This window comes from Chlamydotis macqueenii, chromosome 3 (genome assembly GCF_036417535.1).
Source record: "Chlamydotis macqueenii isolate bChlMac1 chromosome 3, bChlMac1.mat, whole genome shotgun sequence".
NCBI classification, from domain to species: Eukaryota; Metazoa; Chordata; class Aves; order Otidiformes; family Otididae; genus Chlamydotis; species Chlamydotis macqueenii.
In genome coordinates this window covers 65,510,021-65,531,913 of record NC_141558.1, presented here as the reverse complement: position 1 = coordinate 65,531,913, position 21,893 = coordinate 65,510,021, and the positions used below count along the sequence as shown (strand labels likewise).

General features: G+C 42.1%; 1 protein-coding gene across 1 annotated transcript in view; it reads right to left on the bottom strand.

The window, feature by feature from the left end:
• The window catches only part of AIG1 (androgen induced 1), a 127,778-nt gene extending 106,158 nt beyond the window's left edge, over window positions 1-21,620 (bottom strand). The window contains exon 1 of the mRNA XM_086744144.1: window positions 21,281-21,620. Within this exon, the coding sequence (XP_086600270.1) occupies window positions 21,281-21,421 (141 nt within the window). The 5' untranslated portion in view covers window positions 21,422-21,620. The remainder of the gene's footprint in view (window positions 1-21,280) is intronic.
• Window positions 21,621-21,893: the final 273 nt, after the last annotated feature.

The window sequence follows — 21,893 nt, the reverse complement described above, 5'->3', positions numbered from 1 at the left end:
GTCATTACAGGTTTAAGCTTCACATGAGTCTACCGGTGCACAGACACTACAGCAATAGTACTTGGTATTGTACAAGTGTCTCCCTGCTGCTAAGAAAAAAAGGAGCCAGGGGACACAGATCAACTGAAGATCTGAGCTTAAATCTGTGTAATACAGTATCACTAACTAGCACGTATTCAGTAGCATCTGATTGCTATTTTATATGTTCATATAGACACAACCAAAAAACCCCAAATTGTGTCCAAGTTGTGTCACCCCTCTAAAACTGGAGATCATTCTGTGACTGCAACATCTGCAAAGACTAGCTAGGCTCAACTCATTCATTAGAATAAAGACAAGCTATTGGTGCATGATTAGCCATGTTACTGACACTCAGAAAGAGAAAAGACAAGTAGCTGGTTATTTCATCGCCCTTTACTGTCTAAATAGATCTGGAAGTTCTTACATACACACTTACATACTAGTACTGCTTTTTAAAGCTGCTGTTTGATTTCCCAAATATATTCAGATTGACCTCTCACCTCTCCAGTGGCTGTTCAAAATCTGTTTCTATCTCCATGAAACCAAAGACATTGAAACCAATAGTTTTGTCTTTTATATGTAATTTTACAGTCCACTGTTTCCCAGTCATATAAAGAATTCTTACTGACATCCTGCATCCAGCTTTCAGTTCACACTGAAGTGATGCTATGTATTCTTTGGTGAGGTCCTCATCATGGTATGTTTTCCTGGACCTTTCCAAGACTTGGTATCACCAGCAAACTGACACCAATTCAGCTTTCAACCAAGATGCACACATACTCCACTTCACAAACAAGATTCAGTCATTCTCATTATATGTCCAGTTATTTTACCTCCTTTGTTCAACCCTATAGTACGTTCCGGGTGGGATCTCACAAGAATGCAATGTTATAGAATCACAGAATCATAGAATGGTTAGGGTTGGAAGGGACCTTCAAAGGTCATCTAGTCCAACCCCCCTGCAAGGAGCAGGGACATCCCTGACTAGGTCAGGTTGCTCAGAGCCTCATCCAGCCTGGCCTTGAACGCTTCCAGAGATGGGGCCTCCACCACCTTTCTGGGCAACCTGTTCCAGTGTTCTATAACTCGCATCGTAAAAAATTTTTTCCTAATTTCTAATCTAAATCTACCCCCCCTCTATTTTAAAACCATTACCTCTCGTTCTATCACAACAGGCCGTACTGAACAGCCTTTCCCCATCTTTCTTGTAGGCCCCCTTGAGGTACGGGAAGACCGCTATCAGGTCTCCCCGGAGCCTCCTCTTCTGCAGGCTGAACAGCCCCAACTCTCTCAGCCTGTCCTCATAAGAGAGGTGCTCCAGCCCTCTTATCATCTTGGTGGCCCTCCTCTGGACCTTCTCCAGCTGGTCCATGTCCTTCTTATGTTGGGGGCTCCAGAACTGGACACAGTACTCCAGGTGGGGTCTCACCAGGGCAGAGTAGAGGGGGAGAATCACCTCCCTCGACCTGCTGGCCACGCTCCTCTTGATGCAGCCCAGGATGCGGTTGGCCTTCTGGGCCACAAGGGCGCACTGCCAGCTCATGTTGAGCTTCTCATCCACCAGCACGCCCAAGTCCTTCTCCTCAGGGCTGCTCTCAATCCATTCTCTGCCCAGCCTGTATTTGTGCCTGGGATTACCATGACCCAGGACTTTGCACTTGGCCTGGTTGAACTTCATGAGGTTGGCACAGGCCCACCTCTCCAGCCTGTCAAGGTCCCTCTGGATGGCATCCCTCCCTTCCAGTGTGTCGACTGCACCACACAACTTGGTGTCATCGGCGAACTTGCTGAGGGTGCACTCTATCCCACTGTCCATGTCGCCGACAAAGATGCTGAACAGGGCCGGGCCCAGCACGGACCCCTGAGGGACGCCACTCGTGACCGGTCTCCACTTGGACATCGAGCCGTTGACCACCACTCTCTGAGTGTAGCCATCCAGCCAACTCCTTATCCACCGAGTGGTCCGTCCATCAAACCCATGCCTCTCTAGTTTAGAGAGAAGGATGTCGTGCGGGACAGTGTCAAAAGCTTTGCACAAGTCCAGGTAGATGATGTCAGTTGCTCGTCCCTTGTTCACCGATGCCGTCACCCCGTCATAGAAGGCCACCAAATTGGTCAGGCATGATCTGCCCTTGGTGAAGCCATGTTGGCTGTCACCAACCACCTCCTTGCTCTCCATGTGCCTTAGCATGGTTTCCAGGAGAATCTGCTCCATGACCTTGCCAGGCACAGAGGTGAGGCTGACCGGCCTGTAGTTACCTGGGTCTTCCTTATTCCCCTTTTTAAAAATTGGGGTTATGTTCCCCCTCTTCCAGTCATCGGGGACCTCACCAGACCGCCACGACTTCTCAAATATGATGGCCAGTGGCTTGGCAACTTCATCCGCCAGTTCCCTCAGGACCCGAGGATGGATCTCATCAGGACCCATGGACTTGTGCACCTTCAGGTTCCTCAGATGATCCCAAACCTGCTCTTCGAGTACAATGGGCGGTTCTTCATTCTCGCAGTCCCTGCTTGCACCTTCTACAGCTTGGGCGGTGGGACAGGAACTCTTGTCGGTGAAGACTGAGGCAAAAAAGTCATTGAGAACCTCAGCCTTCTCCATGTCCTGAGTAACCAGGACACCAGTTCCCTTCTGGAGGGGGCCTACATTTACCCTGGACTTTCTTTTGTCCCCTACGTACCTATAAAAACTCTTCCTGTTACATTTTATATCCCTGGCCAGATTTCGTTCTGCCAGGGCTTTGGCCTTCCTTACCTTATCCCTGGACACTCGCGCAGCCTCTTTGTAGTCCTCCCAGGCTACCTGTCCCCACTTCCACCCTCTATAGGCTTCCTTTTTCACTTTCAGTTGGTCCAGGAGCTCCTTGCTCATCCACACCGGCTTCCTGGCCTTTTTGCCCGACTTGTTTTTCATCAGGATGCACCTCTGCTGAGCTTGGAGGAGGTGCTCCTTGAATATGGACCAACTTTCCTGGGCCCCTCTTCCCTCCAGGGCCGCCTCCCATGGCACTTGGCCCATCAGGTCCCTGAAGAGGCCGAAGTCCGCCTTCCTGAAGTCTAGGGCAGAGAGCTTGCCGTGTATTTTTCTTGCTGCCCCGTGGATCTTGAAGTCCACCATGTCATGGTCGCTGCAGCCAAGGCTGTCCTTTAGTTTCACATCCCCCACCAGTCCCTCCCTGTTGGTGAGCACAAGGTCGAGCATGGCACCCCTCCTTGTCGCCTCCTCTATCGCCTGCAGGAGGAAGTTGTCATCCACGCATTCCAGGAACCTCCTGGACTGCCTGTGCCCTGCCGTGTTGTCTCTCCAACAGATGTCAGGGTGGTTGAAGTCCCCCATGAGGACCAGGGCCTGTGACCGTGAGGCTGCTCCTATCTGCCTATAGAGCACTTCGTGCGCTCTATCCTCCTGGCCAGGCGGCCTGTAACAGACCCCTACCGTGACGTCCCCTGTCCGTCCCCATCCTCTAATCTTGACCCACAAGCTCTCTGTCAGCTCCTCCTCCATCCCCAGGTGGAGCTCCACACACTCCAGCCGGTTGCTGACGTAGAGAGCGACACCCCCTCCTCGTCTCCCCTTTCTGTCTTTTCTAAAAAGCCTATACCCCTCCATGTTGACGCTCCAGTCGTATGTGTCATGTTCTTTGAGTTTTCTACTCCACTGATGCTTGCAGCTGCCTAACTTTAACTGCAGCAAAGTTTCTGAAAAATCTCACTTCTTCTAATTTTATGTGGCATGAAATGAATATGCAAAGCCTATACGAAGGGCTTTCAGATAAGTTACACTGAAGGTCCATAACCAAGTCTTATATGGACTGTCAGGTGAAATTAGGTAGCTGTTGTGGGGTTATTTTTTAATTTTTCCTTGATGTTCAGAAAGTTTGATAAAATATGTGAACGTTAGCTTCATATTGTACATATTAAGATGAGAAATATTTTCTAGTGAAGTTAAACAGTATTGTACTACTGGTTTATTTGAAGAAACTGAAGAAAAAATACAGCTAGTAAGTATTACAGCAAAATCTATACAATCTTTTAGTACTTACAGCTAGGACTTCAAAAGAAACTGAAAAGGAAACCTACTAGAATCCATAGCACAAGGTACAAAGCACTGGAAAGTCATATTTTATTATACCTCATGACATCACCCAGTGAAGCAACAACAGCTAATTTTATTGCCACATTTTATAGATAAACTGAAGACAGTTTACTAACTGTCCTGTGATGACATGTTAAAGCTCAGGACATTCTGGAACAAGAAGACAGTCAAAACTCCTGACTGATGAGACTCACTAAATAATTCTTTTGCCCTTGTCAGAAATTCTTTAAGATCTGAATATCTCCCTCTCTTATAGACATCTTTGAAAGGTCATACTTAAATATAGATACACACTTCTAAATAAACACCATTTGCATCTTCCTCTTGCTGATAAAGCTCTGCCCATATGATAAGTCTACCATGGAAAAAAATAATTTTCAGTTACGCATCCTGGCAACAAGCAGAAAAGATGCACTATAAAACTACAAGAGTGTTCTCCATGCTTCAGTTTGTCTATTTACCAGATTAAACATGTATTTCTGATCAGCTTCTGCTTCATGGAAGAAAGATTTCATCCAGTCTTTCTCTGACTTTCTATGTCTTTAACCTTATCTATATACAAAGTGAAGATAAGATGTTAGCAATATTAAAAGATAAGGATGTGCACTTGTTTTACTAAGATGTAAATGGCAACACAAGATGAAAGCTAGAAGCCTTAAAAGTGCATGAAGAATGCACAGAATTTTAAGCACTAATGAAGATAAATCCTCATTTGGAAGAGAGTAGAACAATAAAACTAGCATAATTTTCAGAGTAAAATTGTAAGAAGCAAATAGGGAATATGATTAATCCAGAATAAAAACACCTAAAATTCTTTTGCTGCCATGATTGTTTACTAGTAATTAAGCGGGTAATTTTTTCACACTCCATTTGCAGAAACATCTTCTGTATGAAATGTTATAAAGATGTTGTGTTTGTCCAACACAGAAACAAACACTTGTAAATTTTCCTTTTTGATGGTTCTACACTTTGATCAATTCAGTTCCTTTTATGACTTCAGGAAAACTGGCTTTTAGAGATTTAGTTAATTTCCTGAGAACTGGCCATATGAAACATTTGATGAGCACTAAGTTTGACTCTTTACATTGTTGTCCCATGTCACAGTTGAGGTGAGACAAAAACAAAGCTGCGGAACAGTCAGATTAAGCATGAGTATCAATATTACTTCCTTTTGTTGCTGTAGTTCTTTACAAAATACTTGGATATACTTGGTGAATGGAAAAGGTCCAAAGTATGGTTTGTCCACAGACCCATCAAAAAACGATGAGGAAAGGAAGGTTGTCTATAATGGAAGTAGGTCTGATTGCTGTAAGCTTAAAGCTCAAATCAGATAAATCATTTAGGATGTAGATTTTCAAATGATAAAAATTTGGAAGTCATTGTCATATGATTACAGATTAAAATGGCAGCTACTCTCAAAATTAGGTGTATCTGGAAGCTATCTTCTACATTTAACTGCCTTTCTGCGGAAGCAGATATACCTTATCTGAGTGTAAAGAGCAACGGTAGTCTTCCAGTGCTGGGTCCAGTGCAGGACGAACCAAGCAGCAGCGCAGAGTAAAACAGCTGACACCCCAAACTGACTCTGACTCTAGAAGTTTGTTGTGAGGGTTCACTCATGCCTTTTTGATATTCTTTTAGCAGATGACTCTACATCTTCAGTCTGTCTTTTTAGACCAGTTTTCTTTAATTAAGTCAAAGACCTTTTCAGGCCACAGAAAGAGATACTAGGAAATTATTCAGAAAAGATTAATTTCATGCTCTGGGATGAGAACGTGAAAAATGTACTCATTAAAAAACACGCTTGGAAAATATTCTTGTGAGAAAAAGAGTAAGCCATAAACTCTTATTCTCCCCACAGAAAAGTGTTAACTAATGAGATGACTGAAAATTGTAAACTTAAAACATAAATCTAAAAAAAATACAAAACCCAAAAGAGTTTGTAAATAAACTTGACACGTTCCACTTCATCATGCCAGCACAATAATTTTTGTTGTATCCCCCGTGTCCTCTGTTCTTTTATACATAATCATAAGTACATGTATGTATACTCTCTCTTATGTATCTCAAAACCTTTGGGCTAGGGTTGGCATTGCTTTTTTCTCTGAAAGAGGGTGATGCACTCTGCTCATATGAAACCTCCTCATGGGCTGCCCCGGCTTGGCGACCGCGTGCTGCATTCACCAGCAGGGAGAGAAAGGCATGCAGCCCAACTCCACTCTCCTGCGCCAAGGCAGGCACCCAGGAACCAGGCTGTAGGCTGCCCGTAGACAGGGCTTAGCTGTGAGGCCTCACCAATCTGCCCATGACTGCTGCCGTGACTGCTCCCGTTTCCCCAGGAGGAAGAGAGTGAGCTGCACATGACTGTCTCTCAGCTGAGTTGCGCCCGTCGGCCACCCCTCAAGCACCACTGCCAACCAGCAGCAACAGCAGCAATGAAACAGGGCTCTGACACACAAATAACAATGGTATGCAGGCTAAATTGTTTACATAACCACAGACTACAAAACATGTAATAAAGAAGGGCACACACAAAATACAGGATTGGGAAGGCTGCCAGAACGTGTTCCTCTCCGAAGTGTGCATACAGCCACCTCAGCCCAGCTTTCGAGAAGGACCCTTCAGGCAGAATGGCCCAGCTCAGAAAAACTGGGCCTTTTTCCATGAGGATGTGGGACTGGCGAAACACTGACGTCACTTCTTTGCAATCTCCTTCACTGCAACTCACTGATCATTTATGAATTTTCAAACAAATAATGAATATTGGAGAAAAAAATGTCAGGCACAGTGAAGCAAAAATCCTGAACATGAAACACATTCCTCATTTCTCTCCCCATTCAACTCCACAGCTACATGAAGACAGTAGCACGGTAAACAAGCTTCCTCCTCCTCAACACACTTCAAGTCATTCTTCCCACACACAGCTGCCACATGCATATTTCAGAGCCTCCATATGGGCTTGACAACTGTACCTTCCTTTCTCCCAGCCAACAGAAATACACGTCCTACTCAAACAGGCATGGACGATATCGCGCTGTTTATTTCAGAAAGGAAGCTGTTCCACAAGTAGGTCATGTGGGTGGAAGCCCCCATGCTAACCTACATGTTCACTGCACAGGTTAGAGCTACCCTACATTCATTTTTCCCTCTTTCCAGCTAGAAACTGTCTCCAGGCAGCATGTGAGGATTCATGGTTCTCGTCCAGGCTGCTGAATGCCTGGTTCTTCTGGATAAACACCTACTGCTCACACAGGGATTAACTTCACAGTATACACCCAGGAGGTTCAACATTTCCCAGAGATTCTTCATTTATGCTGCATGTGCTACACAGTGCAGGTACACCTCCTTCTGTCCAGAAACATGGCAATAATCCCCTCTGGTCTGGGGTCTCCTCTTTTTCTCCTGAATGTCAGCTCTCCCTTGATGCTCTGCTGCAGCAACCACCCACTCTGCACTCATGGCAGCTGCCTACATTCTACCATTTAAATAGCTGTTTCTCCTCCTTTCTCCCTCATCAGCCGCCTGGACTCAGTTCACCCTTCCTATACCATCAAATGCATCTTCCTACATCCAACACGCAAGCAAGCACTCTGCCTCTTCCCATTTCTTGCTCTGCAACAGCTGAGTAGGCATGGGTTGAGGATAGTGCCTGTTGCAACACTGGGAAGGGCTGAGGCCAAGACAGGATATGGCTCTTATCTGGGAGAGCAGAAGATGGTGAGGCCAAAATTGGAGCCATCATGGCGTCAGGTTGCTTCTGCTACACCAAGGCGTAGCACATGCCTTCATTTACACCTGATGGCAATGTCCACACACTTCCCATCTCTCTGCAGACAACACTAGCAGCAAGTGAGTCACTGGGTGAGATGGGGCAGACTGAAGGTGATGTTCCATTATCTGGACAGTGTTGCTTGAACAGCCAGTCCCAATTCAAGCCCCACCCTACCCTGTAAAAAAACCCCAAAGGCTGAATAGGAGTAACCTATGGACAGTCTCTGTCCCACAAATCATCTCCTGGACCACCCGAGATTAACAGTATTTTAACATATAGATGACACAACTAAGATAATTTCTTAAGGATTTTAATGATTATATGTCCAGCCAACTTCAGTGTCTTGCATGCTAGGCTTGCATTTGGTTTAAATCATGTAGAGAGATGTTGTGAGGCTTAGTTAGCTAATATTTCCTAAGTGCTTTGAGATCTTACAATAAAAAGTACAATGGCACTACAGAGCAATTTTACTCTTACTAAGATACTTGCTACCAGGATTTATTAATTCTGTCCTAAAGAGAAATCTGAAGATCTCCATCTACATGTGCATTGCTTCTTTCTTGGAACATGGAGAAAGAAGGAGATGGTAAAAAAAACAAGCATCCATAAAGACAACACACCAGATTGGCTAGTTGGAATAGGCACTCTTCAGCTGTTTATACTATCTACCTATGCTTTCTTTCGGGAAGACCACCAAGAAGAAAAACTGCAAAGCAAAATCCAGTGGAAAGATACTTTCTGCCCAGAGTACTGATTAATTTTAGGTCATATGGAAAGAGATGTGGCCTAGATCTTCTGCCACTCTGCAGCCACTACTTGTCTTCCTACTTTAACAGCATTTCCAATAAACTGAGATATGGCCTTGATTTTCCATAAGCTGATCATACAGGTTTCAAAATTTTTCTCTGATATCTGTCACAGTGCTTTGGAGGTCACCCAGGCATTTTATGCAGACTGCTGGTACACTTAATCATTTCACTGGCTTCCTGCAGTAAATCAGGAGACATTATATTAATAAAAGATGGGGCTGTTCCAGGTCTGATTCATAATGCTGAATCCCAATCTACCTGGCTTAAAAAGAGTCCTTTAAAAAGGTCAGTTTACTCTATGGAATTCTGAATATCAAGGCTACGTCTTCTCTCACACAAGATATATACACTTGAAGCCAGCACCCTGAAAGGTACAGAATACACGGGAGCAATTCAGAACAAGGGCTTAGGGCTGTCTGCACCATAACCTAGCCAAAGAGATCTTGTCTGAAAATACACCGCTAAGATACAGGCACACCACGCAAACAAGCATCTCATCAGGTTTACTGCTATCATTGCACTTCTTTGTCTTGGAAACACTGTTTAGTCACATTCATTGAGCACAAGATCCAAGACATACAAAATACCAGGTCAAAGAGGGAAAGATCGTCCAAAAATGGATTTTGCTTTTACCATATTATTATTATTATTTGGTTACTTCTTCAAAATATTTATTAATCCCTGCAATCACGATGTACCTAACTAAAAAATAAAAAAGAAGATATTAAACAGTTGTTTATAGATTTGACTTTTTATCACATCCCGTCCTGAGTCACTTTTGTATTTCAAATTCAGGTTTGCTTTCACTGTCTAACACAGCATAGGTACAATTCCTATGAAATAAAGGTAACATTTATGATTAAGTCGCAACTTTCAGTATTATGTTGCTCTTGTGACATTGGTCTTGCCCTTGCTAAAGGATAATAAAACAAGTTCTCAATTAATACAACTGGCAAAATATTTCTGAATATTTCTTTCTCACTGCAATGGCTGATTCTTTTGTAATGTAATTTTGTCCAAGTATCCTAATAAAGACCCTGGCAAGATCCGCAGATTTCATGTGACATTTTATCATGAGGCAGTTGTGAGCATGGGTTCCAATGGCATGCCACACAGATCAAACCCCATGGCAGGGCCAAACTCTTTGCAAAAAGGGGCATCAAGACCAAAGTGCTCCCATCAGAACCCTGCATCCAGCCTGCAGCCCACTCCTGTGCTTGGCACAGGAAGGCTAAACAGGCAGGCTACAGACCCTAGGTGAATTGTATGTTAAGCGCTCCTTGTTCCAGCCATCATTTGGCTGACATTACCTTAAAAGACATTCTTGACTCTAAGTCATCCAGTCCAGTCAGAATTTTATTTGTACTGACTTCCATTTTAGCAATCTGATTTTACACTTCTGTTTTTGTGTGTGCCTACTGGGCACACGTTTAGCCCTGCTACCGGGGACACGGAGCCACTGCAGGCTCATCTCTATCAATCAGGCCACTGTATCTAGCAACCCCTAGCAAGAATGAATAGAATGAATATGCTTCCATGTAGGTTTGAGTAGAAAGTTACTATTATGAAACGCAGATTTCTCTCTTTCCCTGCTTCTAAATTGCAACAGGTGTGCCTGCATGCCCTCCCAGTCCACCCATACAAACAAGGAGTAAGAACTTATATATGCGCTCATTAAAAAAAAAGCTGCTTCTAGTAATCACAGTAATAGCCAACAAGCTAAGCAATGTTTAAAAATATTTTTGTTCACCTCACTGAACGCAGTAGGTTTCAAAGCTAACAACGATTATCGTAAGTTTTCTTATTAGGAAATACAAAATACAATTTAAATAATTTCAGTATCTCATTTAAAATACATAAATTACAAAAAAAGAAGAAAATATGGAAAATGTCTGAATAAATACTGATTGCTGATTCCATACATTATTTCGATTTTTCAACTTAAACATCAATTTCTATCAAGGACCTGCTTCTGAATTGGAAAATTTACCATAAAAACTGAATGGTAGACCACCAAAAAGTGGTAAGATTTTAACACCATAATAAACATTAGGATCATGATCCATTCTGCTTAACACTTATGGGAGCTTTTTCCTGTAACCAGGATGCTTAAAAACTTGTTCAAAAACAGAAAACAAAGCTAAGAGTCTTAAGTAACAACATAATTTCAGAAGTGGTTTCTTTAAGGCTACCACCACACCAAAATGATGGAAGATAACTGGTTCTTCATTGTTTTGGTTTTACACAAGGTGCTTTAAAAAGACAAGAGAATGACATTGAGTAGGTCTGGTATTTGGGAAGGACAGGGTGAGGCTGCAGAAGACAACGCAAGTGAATGCACTGGCAGAAAAGACAGTACGTGTGAATGGTGGTAAAATAGTATAAGGAGTACTACAGGGACAAGAAAAGCAGCACTTAGACAGGAAAACAGGGGCTTCTGGAAGAGGACTGAGTGTGCAGTTGGAACTGGGATACAGAGCTGAAAGATGAAGGAGATTGTGCTGGGTAAGGAAAGATTAGAGGGAATGGGGAAGAGGATGTTGCACAGGTAGATTCCTATAAGGAAAAAAGGACAGAAAATACAGTGATAGCTAACAGCAACCTGTAACTGAGGAGCCTGACTAGGTGATAGGAGGCACAAATTGATCAGGGCAAAGTGGGAGCACTTTCATTCACAAAGCAAGTAGTGGATGAACAGAATCCTCCCTTGCACACCCTCAAAGACATTCATGTTTTGCTTATATGTAGTATGTTGAATTTTAAAATCAAGAAGTTCAGATCCTGCTGGCTCAAATCTCTGAGGTAACAAGAGATCCTTCCACCCTTTTCTAAAATACATCCTCATGAAATACATCTCACAACTTTAACTCAGCCTTATAATTAATGGGGAACAAAATAGCTTCAAATTAATTTGGCAATATCATTTTAGTAGCTTCTGCCCCAAACCATGAGGGAAAAAAAAAAACCAACCCAAAAACTTAGCCTGAAATGGCATATGACTTAATAGCACAGAATATAATTCCTGGAAATTTAGTTGTGTTTAGCTTCTGAAATTATACCAGCATTAAGTCAAGGAGATTTGAATACTAATCTTCTAAAATCATATGTTAGAATTAGTAACAACCATTAGCTTCTTAATAAATACAAGAATATCCCTTTCTAGCCATGGTAGGTCATGAGACAGCTGACCTGAAAGCTGTCTGCTCTCTCTTGTTAGCTAAAGTTCTTTGACACTCAAAAACTTAACAGCATCTGGTACCTCAAATCACTGTAATCTTCTACCCATGGTTCATTATTTGGTCACCTAAACTGACTTCAGTAGTAGCAAGCCAATTTAGCCTTAGATGTGCACAGCGTATAGAGAGACTAAAGAACACAGTAGCTTTTATTAACAGTTTGATAATTTTTGTTTTATATTTTATGTGCAGTATAAGTAAATAACTATTATGTCAAACATGTACACAAAGATGCGCATCCACCTACAAACACCCCAAGTCCCTTTCAGCCTCCTGAACGTCCAGTTTAAAAACACAGTGCTGTGCAGAAGGTCCACACAGCAGAGGTTTCCTTCATGACTCACGCATTCTTAGGACTCACTTCCTGAGACCTACAGGAATGCAGATAATTGTGTCTAGTGCACACGCAAATTCACAGTTCTTGGAACACAGTTATAACAAATAAACTCGGGTCAAGAAAGTTTTCACAGCATGGAGTTTCAATTTGTTTGTAAGCTTAAGTGAACAGCAAATGAGGACCTCTGCATCTGTCAGTGCATATGGCTTCTAACTAAGGACAAAGGTTTGCAAGCACCCTCCGCTGAGCAGAAGTATGCTAAGCCAAACAAGTTATGTGCAGGGAAGTGGTGCTGTGCCCCCAGTGAGTGAGAGGTGGTGTACGGGCAGACTGTGTGGGCGTGTGGGAGGAAGAATTGGGGCAGAAGACAAGGAAGGGGAAGAAGTCTGAGGGAGCTAACACATGCTGTTTCAGCTGAGAAATACCAGCCATTTTGTATCTCCACTCCTTGTTTACCCTCACTTTGTCATCATATCCAGCAGCCAAATATCCAAATACCAGTTTGTTGCAACACAAGGCTGATCAGCATGGGGCACTCTTTCACTTACTCACCCCAGGTACAAAATGCTGTCATCTACTGGATCTTCCTTTTCTCTCCCACCTTCTCTGCTTGCATGCTTTACAGAGCTGAGCCTGCGCAAGAATTGACCATGAACAACTTGCATCTTCTCTAGAGTCAAGTGTCCTATTGCAGTACCTCAGCATCACACAGCGATGAACATCAGCTGTACAAAGTGCTTCCACCACTTCAGTCACAAGCTTGTTAAGCATCTCACAGAGAAAACACCCCTTTTGCGTTCATGCATTTTATCAGTTTATATAGCAGCATTTAAAGTCAGCAGTATCTTTTTCTTCCTTTTGCATCTGATCAAGTACATTTAGGAACATATGCCACCTGTGCTCTGCACGTGGAACTCCCACTCCTGCTGAATTCTAATAATACTAGCAATAATAATAAATAACAATTTGTTACTTATGTGTTGCCAGGACCAGAAAGCTTCAAGACACCTGAATAAAATATAGGCAAACAGAGAAGGGGGGCAGGGGGAAGTAAATTTACCCTCAGGTACACAAAGAAGTAGATTTTTAAAAATATACAAATACAGGCAGTACTGCTCAAAACAAAAAATAAGCCAATAAATTCTTAACAGAGTAAAACTGAAATTCTCTACTAAGTCCCTGCATAACTAACTCAAAACAGTCTGAAGTGTCTAGCAGCATTTGTTGAGCCCTCTTAAATTGTTTGTTAAACTAATTCATTGCAAAACCCCACCACTCCTTATGCTTTGCTTTACAAGTCAGCAAGGAATTAGAAAGGGATGTGACATTCTGCCCCTCTGCGTATTCTACTCTAGTTTATCTTTACTGGGACACCCAACATTCAGCTAGTAAAAATCCAGCAGTACTAGTTTTGATTTAAGCTATACTGTAGAGTCCCCACATACTTTCAGATAACTAACCTGACAGACAACTGTGGCAAAAATACCCGAGCTATGCCAGTTGCACACAGATTTAAGTGGAAATTATTATATAATTGCACCCTTTGGCAAGTATTTGTTTGGAAATCCTATTGTAAACAGGATGCTTGCAAGGGCAGAGGCAAGACAAGATGTCCAGGGAGTGCAACTAGAGCCATTCAAATGTTGCTTTCAAACTCTAGAGGGAAAATCGCATGGACTTACCTAAGTTGCCAGGAGACCTCACACAAATGAAAATCAGATTCTGATTTTCTCCTAGCATTTCACATGAGCTTAGCCAGATCCCAACAAACAAAATCTCTAAATTTTGCAGTATACTGCAAAAAATCCCAACAAGCAATGCCAACTATATGCCAAGAGGATGTAAGATGAAAATCCTCTAACTGCTTAATCACTTTTAATTGGGAGAGGGACTTGTTAAGTCTTACCAAAATGTGTTTACAAATCTTAATTTACTTTAGTTTCTTCCTCTCTGAAAAGGCTGGAAGTTTTACTTCAGCTTCCAACTGATTTTTGTTTTTTCTTCAGATTTCGGTTAACTTTTCCATCCACTCAAGTTAAACACAGTTTTTTCAGTAGTAGCAAATTTAACTACGTCGAGTTGAAAAAATCTTGCATCATATATAGTGAGAGTGACAGAACAAAGGCTGTAAGGCTTTGAAAACTAATCATAAATTCAGAGCTTTGGAAAATATGGTATGGGGAAAATGTAGTTGTTCAAACAAATGCGGGCAAATAAGGCAAAATTTGAAAAAACTTTCATTAGAAGAGAGAAAGTTTTCCATATTCACCCATTCAAACAGTGAACAAGGAATTTGTGCTTCACTTTGGTGTTTAAAATAAGCAAAGGCATTGTCAATTTTGTTTCTACCTCATATGCCATGTATATACCTGGACATGCAAGGTGAGAAGATCAGGCCTCAGATTCAAATACATAAAAAAAAAACCTACACTGAGAGGAATTTTATATTTTTCATGTGTGTATTGCAAGCAATAATATCACTTTTGTTTCAAATATAGAAATGTCCAATGAAAACTTATTACACACTAGTATTTGCTTCACTCTTGAATTCTGCAGAAACCATACAAGTCTGTCACTGGTGTTGATCTTTTCAACATTTACTGACTGGAGTTGCATGAGCAACTAGAACTCCAAATTACACGGAATTCTCCACCCATGATGAGCTCCTCCCAACATCAGAGTCTGTATTAAAGTTGCACAATTAGAAAAATTATTTCTAAATACCGCATTAGGATAGGCCAGTATTGACAACTCCAATTATTAGATATGGAAAGTGGCAGCACAGAAAAGACTGCATGTAATGGAAGGAATCTGAGATATTTCTCTTTTATTGCTTTGTTCAGGTAAATACACACTCAGCATAATGCCTTGTAATGAATCTACACTGTAACATGTTTAATACACTGCAGAATTGCCTATTTCTGCAACTTTGTTTTACTACATGTTATTGTGGTTTCACTTTGTTCAAAACTGCAAACTTACTTCAGTGGAATGTCAGGGTTTTGTAACCTCATAAAGGGGGTTTTTTTTCTATTAATAGGTTTAAACAACTTCATAATTTGTTCTACAGTGGCATATTGGCACATTTGAATTTTCCATCACATCATGAGTAAAAGATTTTTATCATGTGAGCATTTCATTTTCACAGAGAGTGATAAAGGTGGGTTTTTTTCCAGTCTAAGGACAAAACAATTAACTGCTTACAAGGATTTCTACCCTACAAGTCTTTGTACATCCTCACATTGATGTAACTGCAAAGATTCATGTAGAATTTGATTTTTATTAGAAAAAACTTAATTTAAAACACTAAGTTTGCAATTTTCTGTATTAGTTAGGAATATTACTTGATAGATTATACAGATCTTTGCTACAACTTAAGAAGGTCGATCTCTCAAATTTTATTTCTTGTATAAGCTTATATGGCCTCATTAAGATAACACAAATACACTGATAAGATCAAAAATATATCGATTAAATATTTTGTTATTTGCAACAAATAAGGACAGCTCAGAACCACAACTTTAACCTCAGCACAGAACACTAACATAGAACACTAGATGAGCGGTCCTTGTTTAAACTAATTGTTTAAAATATTTAACAATTTTTCCCTACGGAGGCATATAAGATTATCTGAGTTATCCCTACCACTATAATAAAACTGCAAAGAAAATCATTCAACTGCAACAGAACAAAAAAAGGATTTTTTTCAAAGAGGAATAGAAAGAGTACTACTAACCCAACTTCTTGAAGCTGTCATCATTTGAAACTGTACTGGCAGAACTCTACAGACTTTACACTGGTTTAAAACATAGCACTATTACCTATTACTTACATACTCCAAGTTATAAAATAATATTACCAACATTAGCTAAATCTATCATCATAGCAAGTGATCCCAATTTGTCCACTGTTCCAGTCTCCTCCTTTCCCCAGCCAACCCTACTGCCAACACAAATATTTCAAGACAGCCATAACTTTCCTAAGAATTCCCAAATTAAATGTTCAACATATTTAAGTCCAATTGTAAAACACTTGCTAACGCAATGTGAAAATGGAGCTCTTCAATGGCGTGCTCGAATTCCACTCAATTTGTAATAGCACTACCAAAACTAAATGGAAAACTGGGTCTATCAATAAGAAGCGGTGATACTATCATGTTTTTATTACTGCATCGACAGCACTATACATAACTGTTTCTCTGACATGTTTACGGCCTGACAGGGAAAAAGAAAGCTCCAAAACACACACCTATTAAAAGGCTCCCTTACGTATATCGTTGCCTTTTCTCTCAAATACATTAAGCACCATTAAGAAACTTCACCTTGTTATTCCTCAAAAGGCAATTCCTTACTTTCTTACTCCTTTGACTATATTCTCTGTTACAGTAAGAACACTGATTTAGACATAGTGATGCATTACCTCTGGGAATAATACATAATAGTATTTCACACTTCCGTAATCTTTTCACCCAAAAGCCATAAAATACTTGAATATCAGAGCAACTCTACAGATGATGAAAGAGGAAAGCAGAAGGTGAAATTCATTTTACTAAAGGAAATCCTGGAAAAGAGTCATAGTTATATTCCATAAACTGTGGAATCTGTTTCCACTTTTATCCTCTGTGTTGTGGTAAGTTTAACCCATACAGTTAGCAATGAAACTTGCTCAACTTCAGATACTGCACCAATGGCACAGTTTACTATTCCTTAATTCTGAATCTTCTGGCCTCTGACATCTTCTGGTCATCTTATTTGCTATCAGCACAATGAAATCCAAACTGGGCACAAATCACTTCTTATTTTTAGCTATGCTGTTAAGCTCCTATCTTTTTTTTTGTTGTTGTCTAGTAACTATCTCATATAATAACTAAATAAATACACCAAAAAAGTAAATAACAACTCTTACCAACTCTAGCTTCTAGTCCACATGCCCCTCTGACATTTTCTGAAGACAAGAAACAAACTATGTTCTGATGACTTATTTAAACTTAATCAAATTAAACCTAAAGGCATCTTCTGCAGAACAAATACAACATGTACTAGCAAAAAAATGTGCCAGGAACAGAGCTTACACCTGGTTTTTTTTGTAGAACTCAATCTGCCAGACAACATAAAAAAAGTTCATATATGACAACCTTCTATTTCTTTCAAAGGAGTAATAAAAGTATAAAGCCAAGCAGATTTATATATGAGCAAAATCAATTCCTCTCTAGTTTTGGCTGCCCTGAATTGAGTTGTATGAATACCCACATCAATACTCTGTTATTCAAAATAGGACCATTAATCATAATCATAAAACATAACACTTGAGACTGCTTCCAAAAATCTAGCCTTGCTTTTTGTCTCTGTAACTAGCCTGTTCAGCCTATCAGAGAGACCTTAAGATTAAAAAAAAAAAAAAAAATCCCAAACAGTACTTATGCATATGAATGTGCAATAGTATCTTGGTTTACTCTAGCTTGAAGAACAAGGTTTTTACAGAAACTACACAACGAAAACTAGAAGCTATCTAGACCAGCGCACCCCTTACTAAAGAGATACATACTTATTTTAACCCTAGGCTACTTTTCTGCTAATCATCACACACACCCAAATGCAGAAAGTAGAACTAGTCGTCTTTCAGCACCCACAGGCTCCACTTTATTCCAGAATACAAATTCTATTTCTTTTTCCTTCCATTTTGTACAGGTATCATTTTCACTCTAACTTAACTTTCAACCATGAGGCTCAACAATTAACTTATCAGTTGTGGCACAGGACAGTGCAGTCCTGCAGCAGTCCACTACTAAAGCACAAAATTGTGAATCTGAGTCTAACAAAGGCAGCTATACAAGAAATTTCAGGCAAATCTCTTGAAATATCCCGTCTCAATTTGGTTCTTCGCCATTTTCACAGGAACTAACTTTGGTGCTTGGTTTGTGTTATGAGGCTAAATGAAAGCAATATGTTGTAGTTTTGAACTAGCCTCTGTTCAGTTCAATAATTTGATCTACTGGGCCCACTGACTGATCTTGGCAGCAACTCTTTACTTCTTTGTACCTCAGTTTCCCACTCTATAAATGACAAAAAGGATACTGCTCTCTTTTCTGAAGTGTTTTTGAATCCACAGCTACGAGGCAGGTATCTTTATCATCTTTTGAATAAGCAGGGTAAGTATCTACCACCTCTACACACCAGAGAGAAAGTCTGAAGTAGCAACAGTCAGGAGCATCACCAGTAGAATGGCAAAACATACTGCCAGTACATTGCCTCATAAACCAGAAAAATATTCCATTCACATGGCTGTTTTAGGGAATGTTGCTTGCCACCACACTCACAACTGAAAAAAAAAAGTCAGTCATCAGAATGACAGCAATTAAAAGAAGTAATCAGTTGCATTTATTTTCTTTCTTAATTCAAGGACAGGAGAGATTAAGCATGAATATTGGCATCCAAGAAAATCTTACTTAGGTACGAACATCCAAAATAATATGGATGGACAGGGTTATTATAGTCTTTAGCTTTGTATTAAACAACTTCTTAATGCTCAACTTCCATAAACAGTGTGAGAGCTGTAAGTCTACTGTTAACATTAATGCATACATTCAGAATACTGTCTTGTGTTTTAGAGTCCAAACTAGCAGTTTTTCCTAATTTGATTCAAAATTATAGTATCTGCAGAGAACTGTTAATCATTTCACAAAGCACCTCTCCAAAGCCAGCTACCTAAATCTCCAAGAGATTTATTGATGCTGAGACTGGAAATGAATGCTACTTTACAAATGGACAAATGAAAAAAAAATCCAAATTAGTTTTCAGATTCAAGTCACAAACTCGCTTTTCTCAAAAACTGGTAGCAGCTTTTGGAAAGAGAAAGAACTTCTACGTGTGTCTGTGATGTTAAAGATGAAATCTCTGCTTGCAGAGGTACAATCTGTAGCAAGAACACACGTCTGCCAAGACTCTGGCATTGATGATATTTTGTCTAGACAGCCTTTGAATGTGACTGACACAGGAACACTGCACATGGTTGAGGAAACTGGAACTTATGGAAGAGCTTATCAGGAATCTAACACTTTCTGTTTCTTCAAGTCTCCCAGTTGTCCCAGGAGACAGAAAGATAGATCTGCTTAGGTAAGATGCTACCAGGGCCATTTGGATGTAAATAAATACTGTCAACAAGTGGAGGGGTCTATGTGCTGGCTACTCACTGAGAAAAGCATTCAAGTCATTGAATTGTGTGTTATTTGGAAGGCTTGAAGACTATAAGGAATTGATAATCTTTTCTCAAATATCAGACTTGATTATGAGAAACACATGACAACTATTAGCTAAAGGCCAGAAATGACTAGCTGCAGTTGATAACTGTTTTGGACATTTAAGAAAGCACTGCATATTCACCTTGACCTTTTGGGCCATGACAGAAGTAGCCTGAACTATGTGCATGCTCTGATGGGAAAGTCCACATGAACTTGTCACAGACAGCAGGCTGTAATTTTTGGGAAGTGACGAATATCATGTACTGTCAAATGTCATTTTCACTGTATGACAGCCTTAGTTCAGTTAATCCTCAAGCAACTGTCAGGGCTAGGAAAACAGAGAAAAAGGTGAAGAAGACACAAAGACAAGATCATTTGCTTTTAGCTTTAGTTGGTTCACTTCCAATTCAACTGACACTAAAGTCAACAGCTCCCCTCTAACTTACTAGGACTTGATGCTAACTTCTGTCAATTAATATTACTAACAGTATTGTTCAGTAGCCCAAAAGGAAAAACAAATAGATTCTAGAAAAACATCAGACCTTAAGATACCCTTTTACAATTGCAGCAAAAGTACCAGTTATGGCTGTGGATCCTGAGGTCCAATAAATTTTTGCACCCAACATGAAAATTATCCCAGCTAAATGCAAAATATGGTGTTTCTTCTTTCCAAATAAAATATAGACCTCAGTGACCCTTACCTTAATTATGATACAGAAATTTGCACACTTGACCTGCCAGGTTAATAGCATTTAAGTTTCATCTCCAAACTCACAAACTCAACCTACTAACTGGATATGAAGTGTGTAGGCAATAGTAGCAATACTTGTGAATCTACAGTGAGGTTCTCGGTGAGGTTTTATCACTGGGAAGCACTGAAATACTTGCATTTTGGGACTTTTCTGTAACTCAGTAGGAACCACAAAATTTCTCACCTATTTACACTGTGGATCCAAAGAAAAAAAACCCTATTTTGATCTAGGTACTAGGTGTAAGTTGGCTATCGTATTTCTGAACCAGAAACTAGGTTTCTCCTCGCATCTCCTCTCTTCCTCCTGCACTCTCTCCTCCCACCTGCACTAGGGGAACACTGTGGTGGAGGCAGCAAGGCTAGGAAGCCCAGGGCAAAACCAGCCCTCGGCCAGCACCTGGTGTTTTCCAGCAGGCCAGCATGCTTGTGACTGTTCCAGATCTGGGCCCTTATGAAGAGAAGTGAAAGGAAACATCTTTTGTTTCCTAGGCTCGTTTACACATTTGCAACCAAAACGAACTGGATCCGGCAAGCTATGTTGCCCAGCATTCTTTGTGTCACTCTCACACACTTGCACCTGTTGGGGATGGATTCCTTGGACGGGCCAAAGGGACCAGGACATGTTTTCTATTTTGACAGCACATGGGAGCCAAATGCTGGGACCAGCAGGTTCTGATGTTCACTGTCATCCATTATAAAAGGCGAAACACAGTACCAGCACCGCGCTGACAGGGCGTGAGGCGCACCTTCCCCACGGCCGCTTTCAGGCAGCAGTCCCTGGGCTTTGTCCGTGTCTTTCTCCGTTCAAACCACCCAGCTCCACTGCCGCGGTGTCCGGCTGCCTCCTCTCACGGCCGGCCCTGGAGTCACAACATGTCGCCGTCCCCACTTTAAGGTCACCTCATGGCGCTGCCGTCGAGCAGGGCCGCCGCCTCCGAGGGCTCCCGCGCGGGCGCCGCTGCCGTTCAACGGCCAGGCCGAGGGAGGGGGCAGGGCCACGGGCGCCGGGGGCACTTACCAGGTCTATGAAGGTCAGAAATTTCCAGCTGCCTCCATAGGTCTGATGCGCGGGCATGTCAATGGCCTTGTAATTGCACAGGATGGAGCAATAGGACAGGAGGATGGCGGCGCGCAGCACCTGGCAGGGCACCAGCGCCATGTTGCACGCTGCGCCGGGGCGGCCTCGGCGGCGGCGGGCGGCGGGCCGCGGGCCAGCTCGGTGTGCACTTCCGTGTGTGTGTGTGTGTGTGTGTGTGTGTGTGTTTGCGTGTGTGTCCGGCTCTCTGCGCCGGTCCGTGCGCGCCCGTGCGGGCGGGACTCCCAGCCCCCCCGCGCCGCGTTCGGCCCCGGCCGGGGCGGGGCGGAGAAGCCGCGCTGGGCGGCGGCGGGTGGCAGCGGCGCGGGGCAGGCGGGGTTGGAAAGCGGGCTGGCGGCGGCGGCAGCAGCCTGGCTGGCGGGCCCGGCGCGCTCCCGAGCCGTAGCTCCGCGGCCGGGCCGGGCGGGAAGAGGCCGCGCTCTCCCCCTCCCGCGGCGGTGGGTGCCCGGGGGCTGGCAGGTGCGGGGCCGGGGTTGCGGCGGCGCGGCCCTACCCGAGGGACCTGCGTCCCTCAGGGGCCCTGACCCCGAGGAGG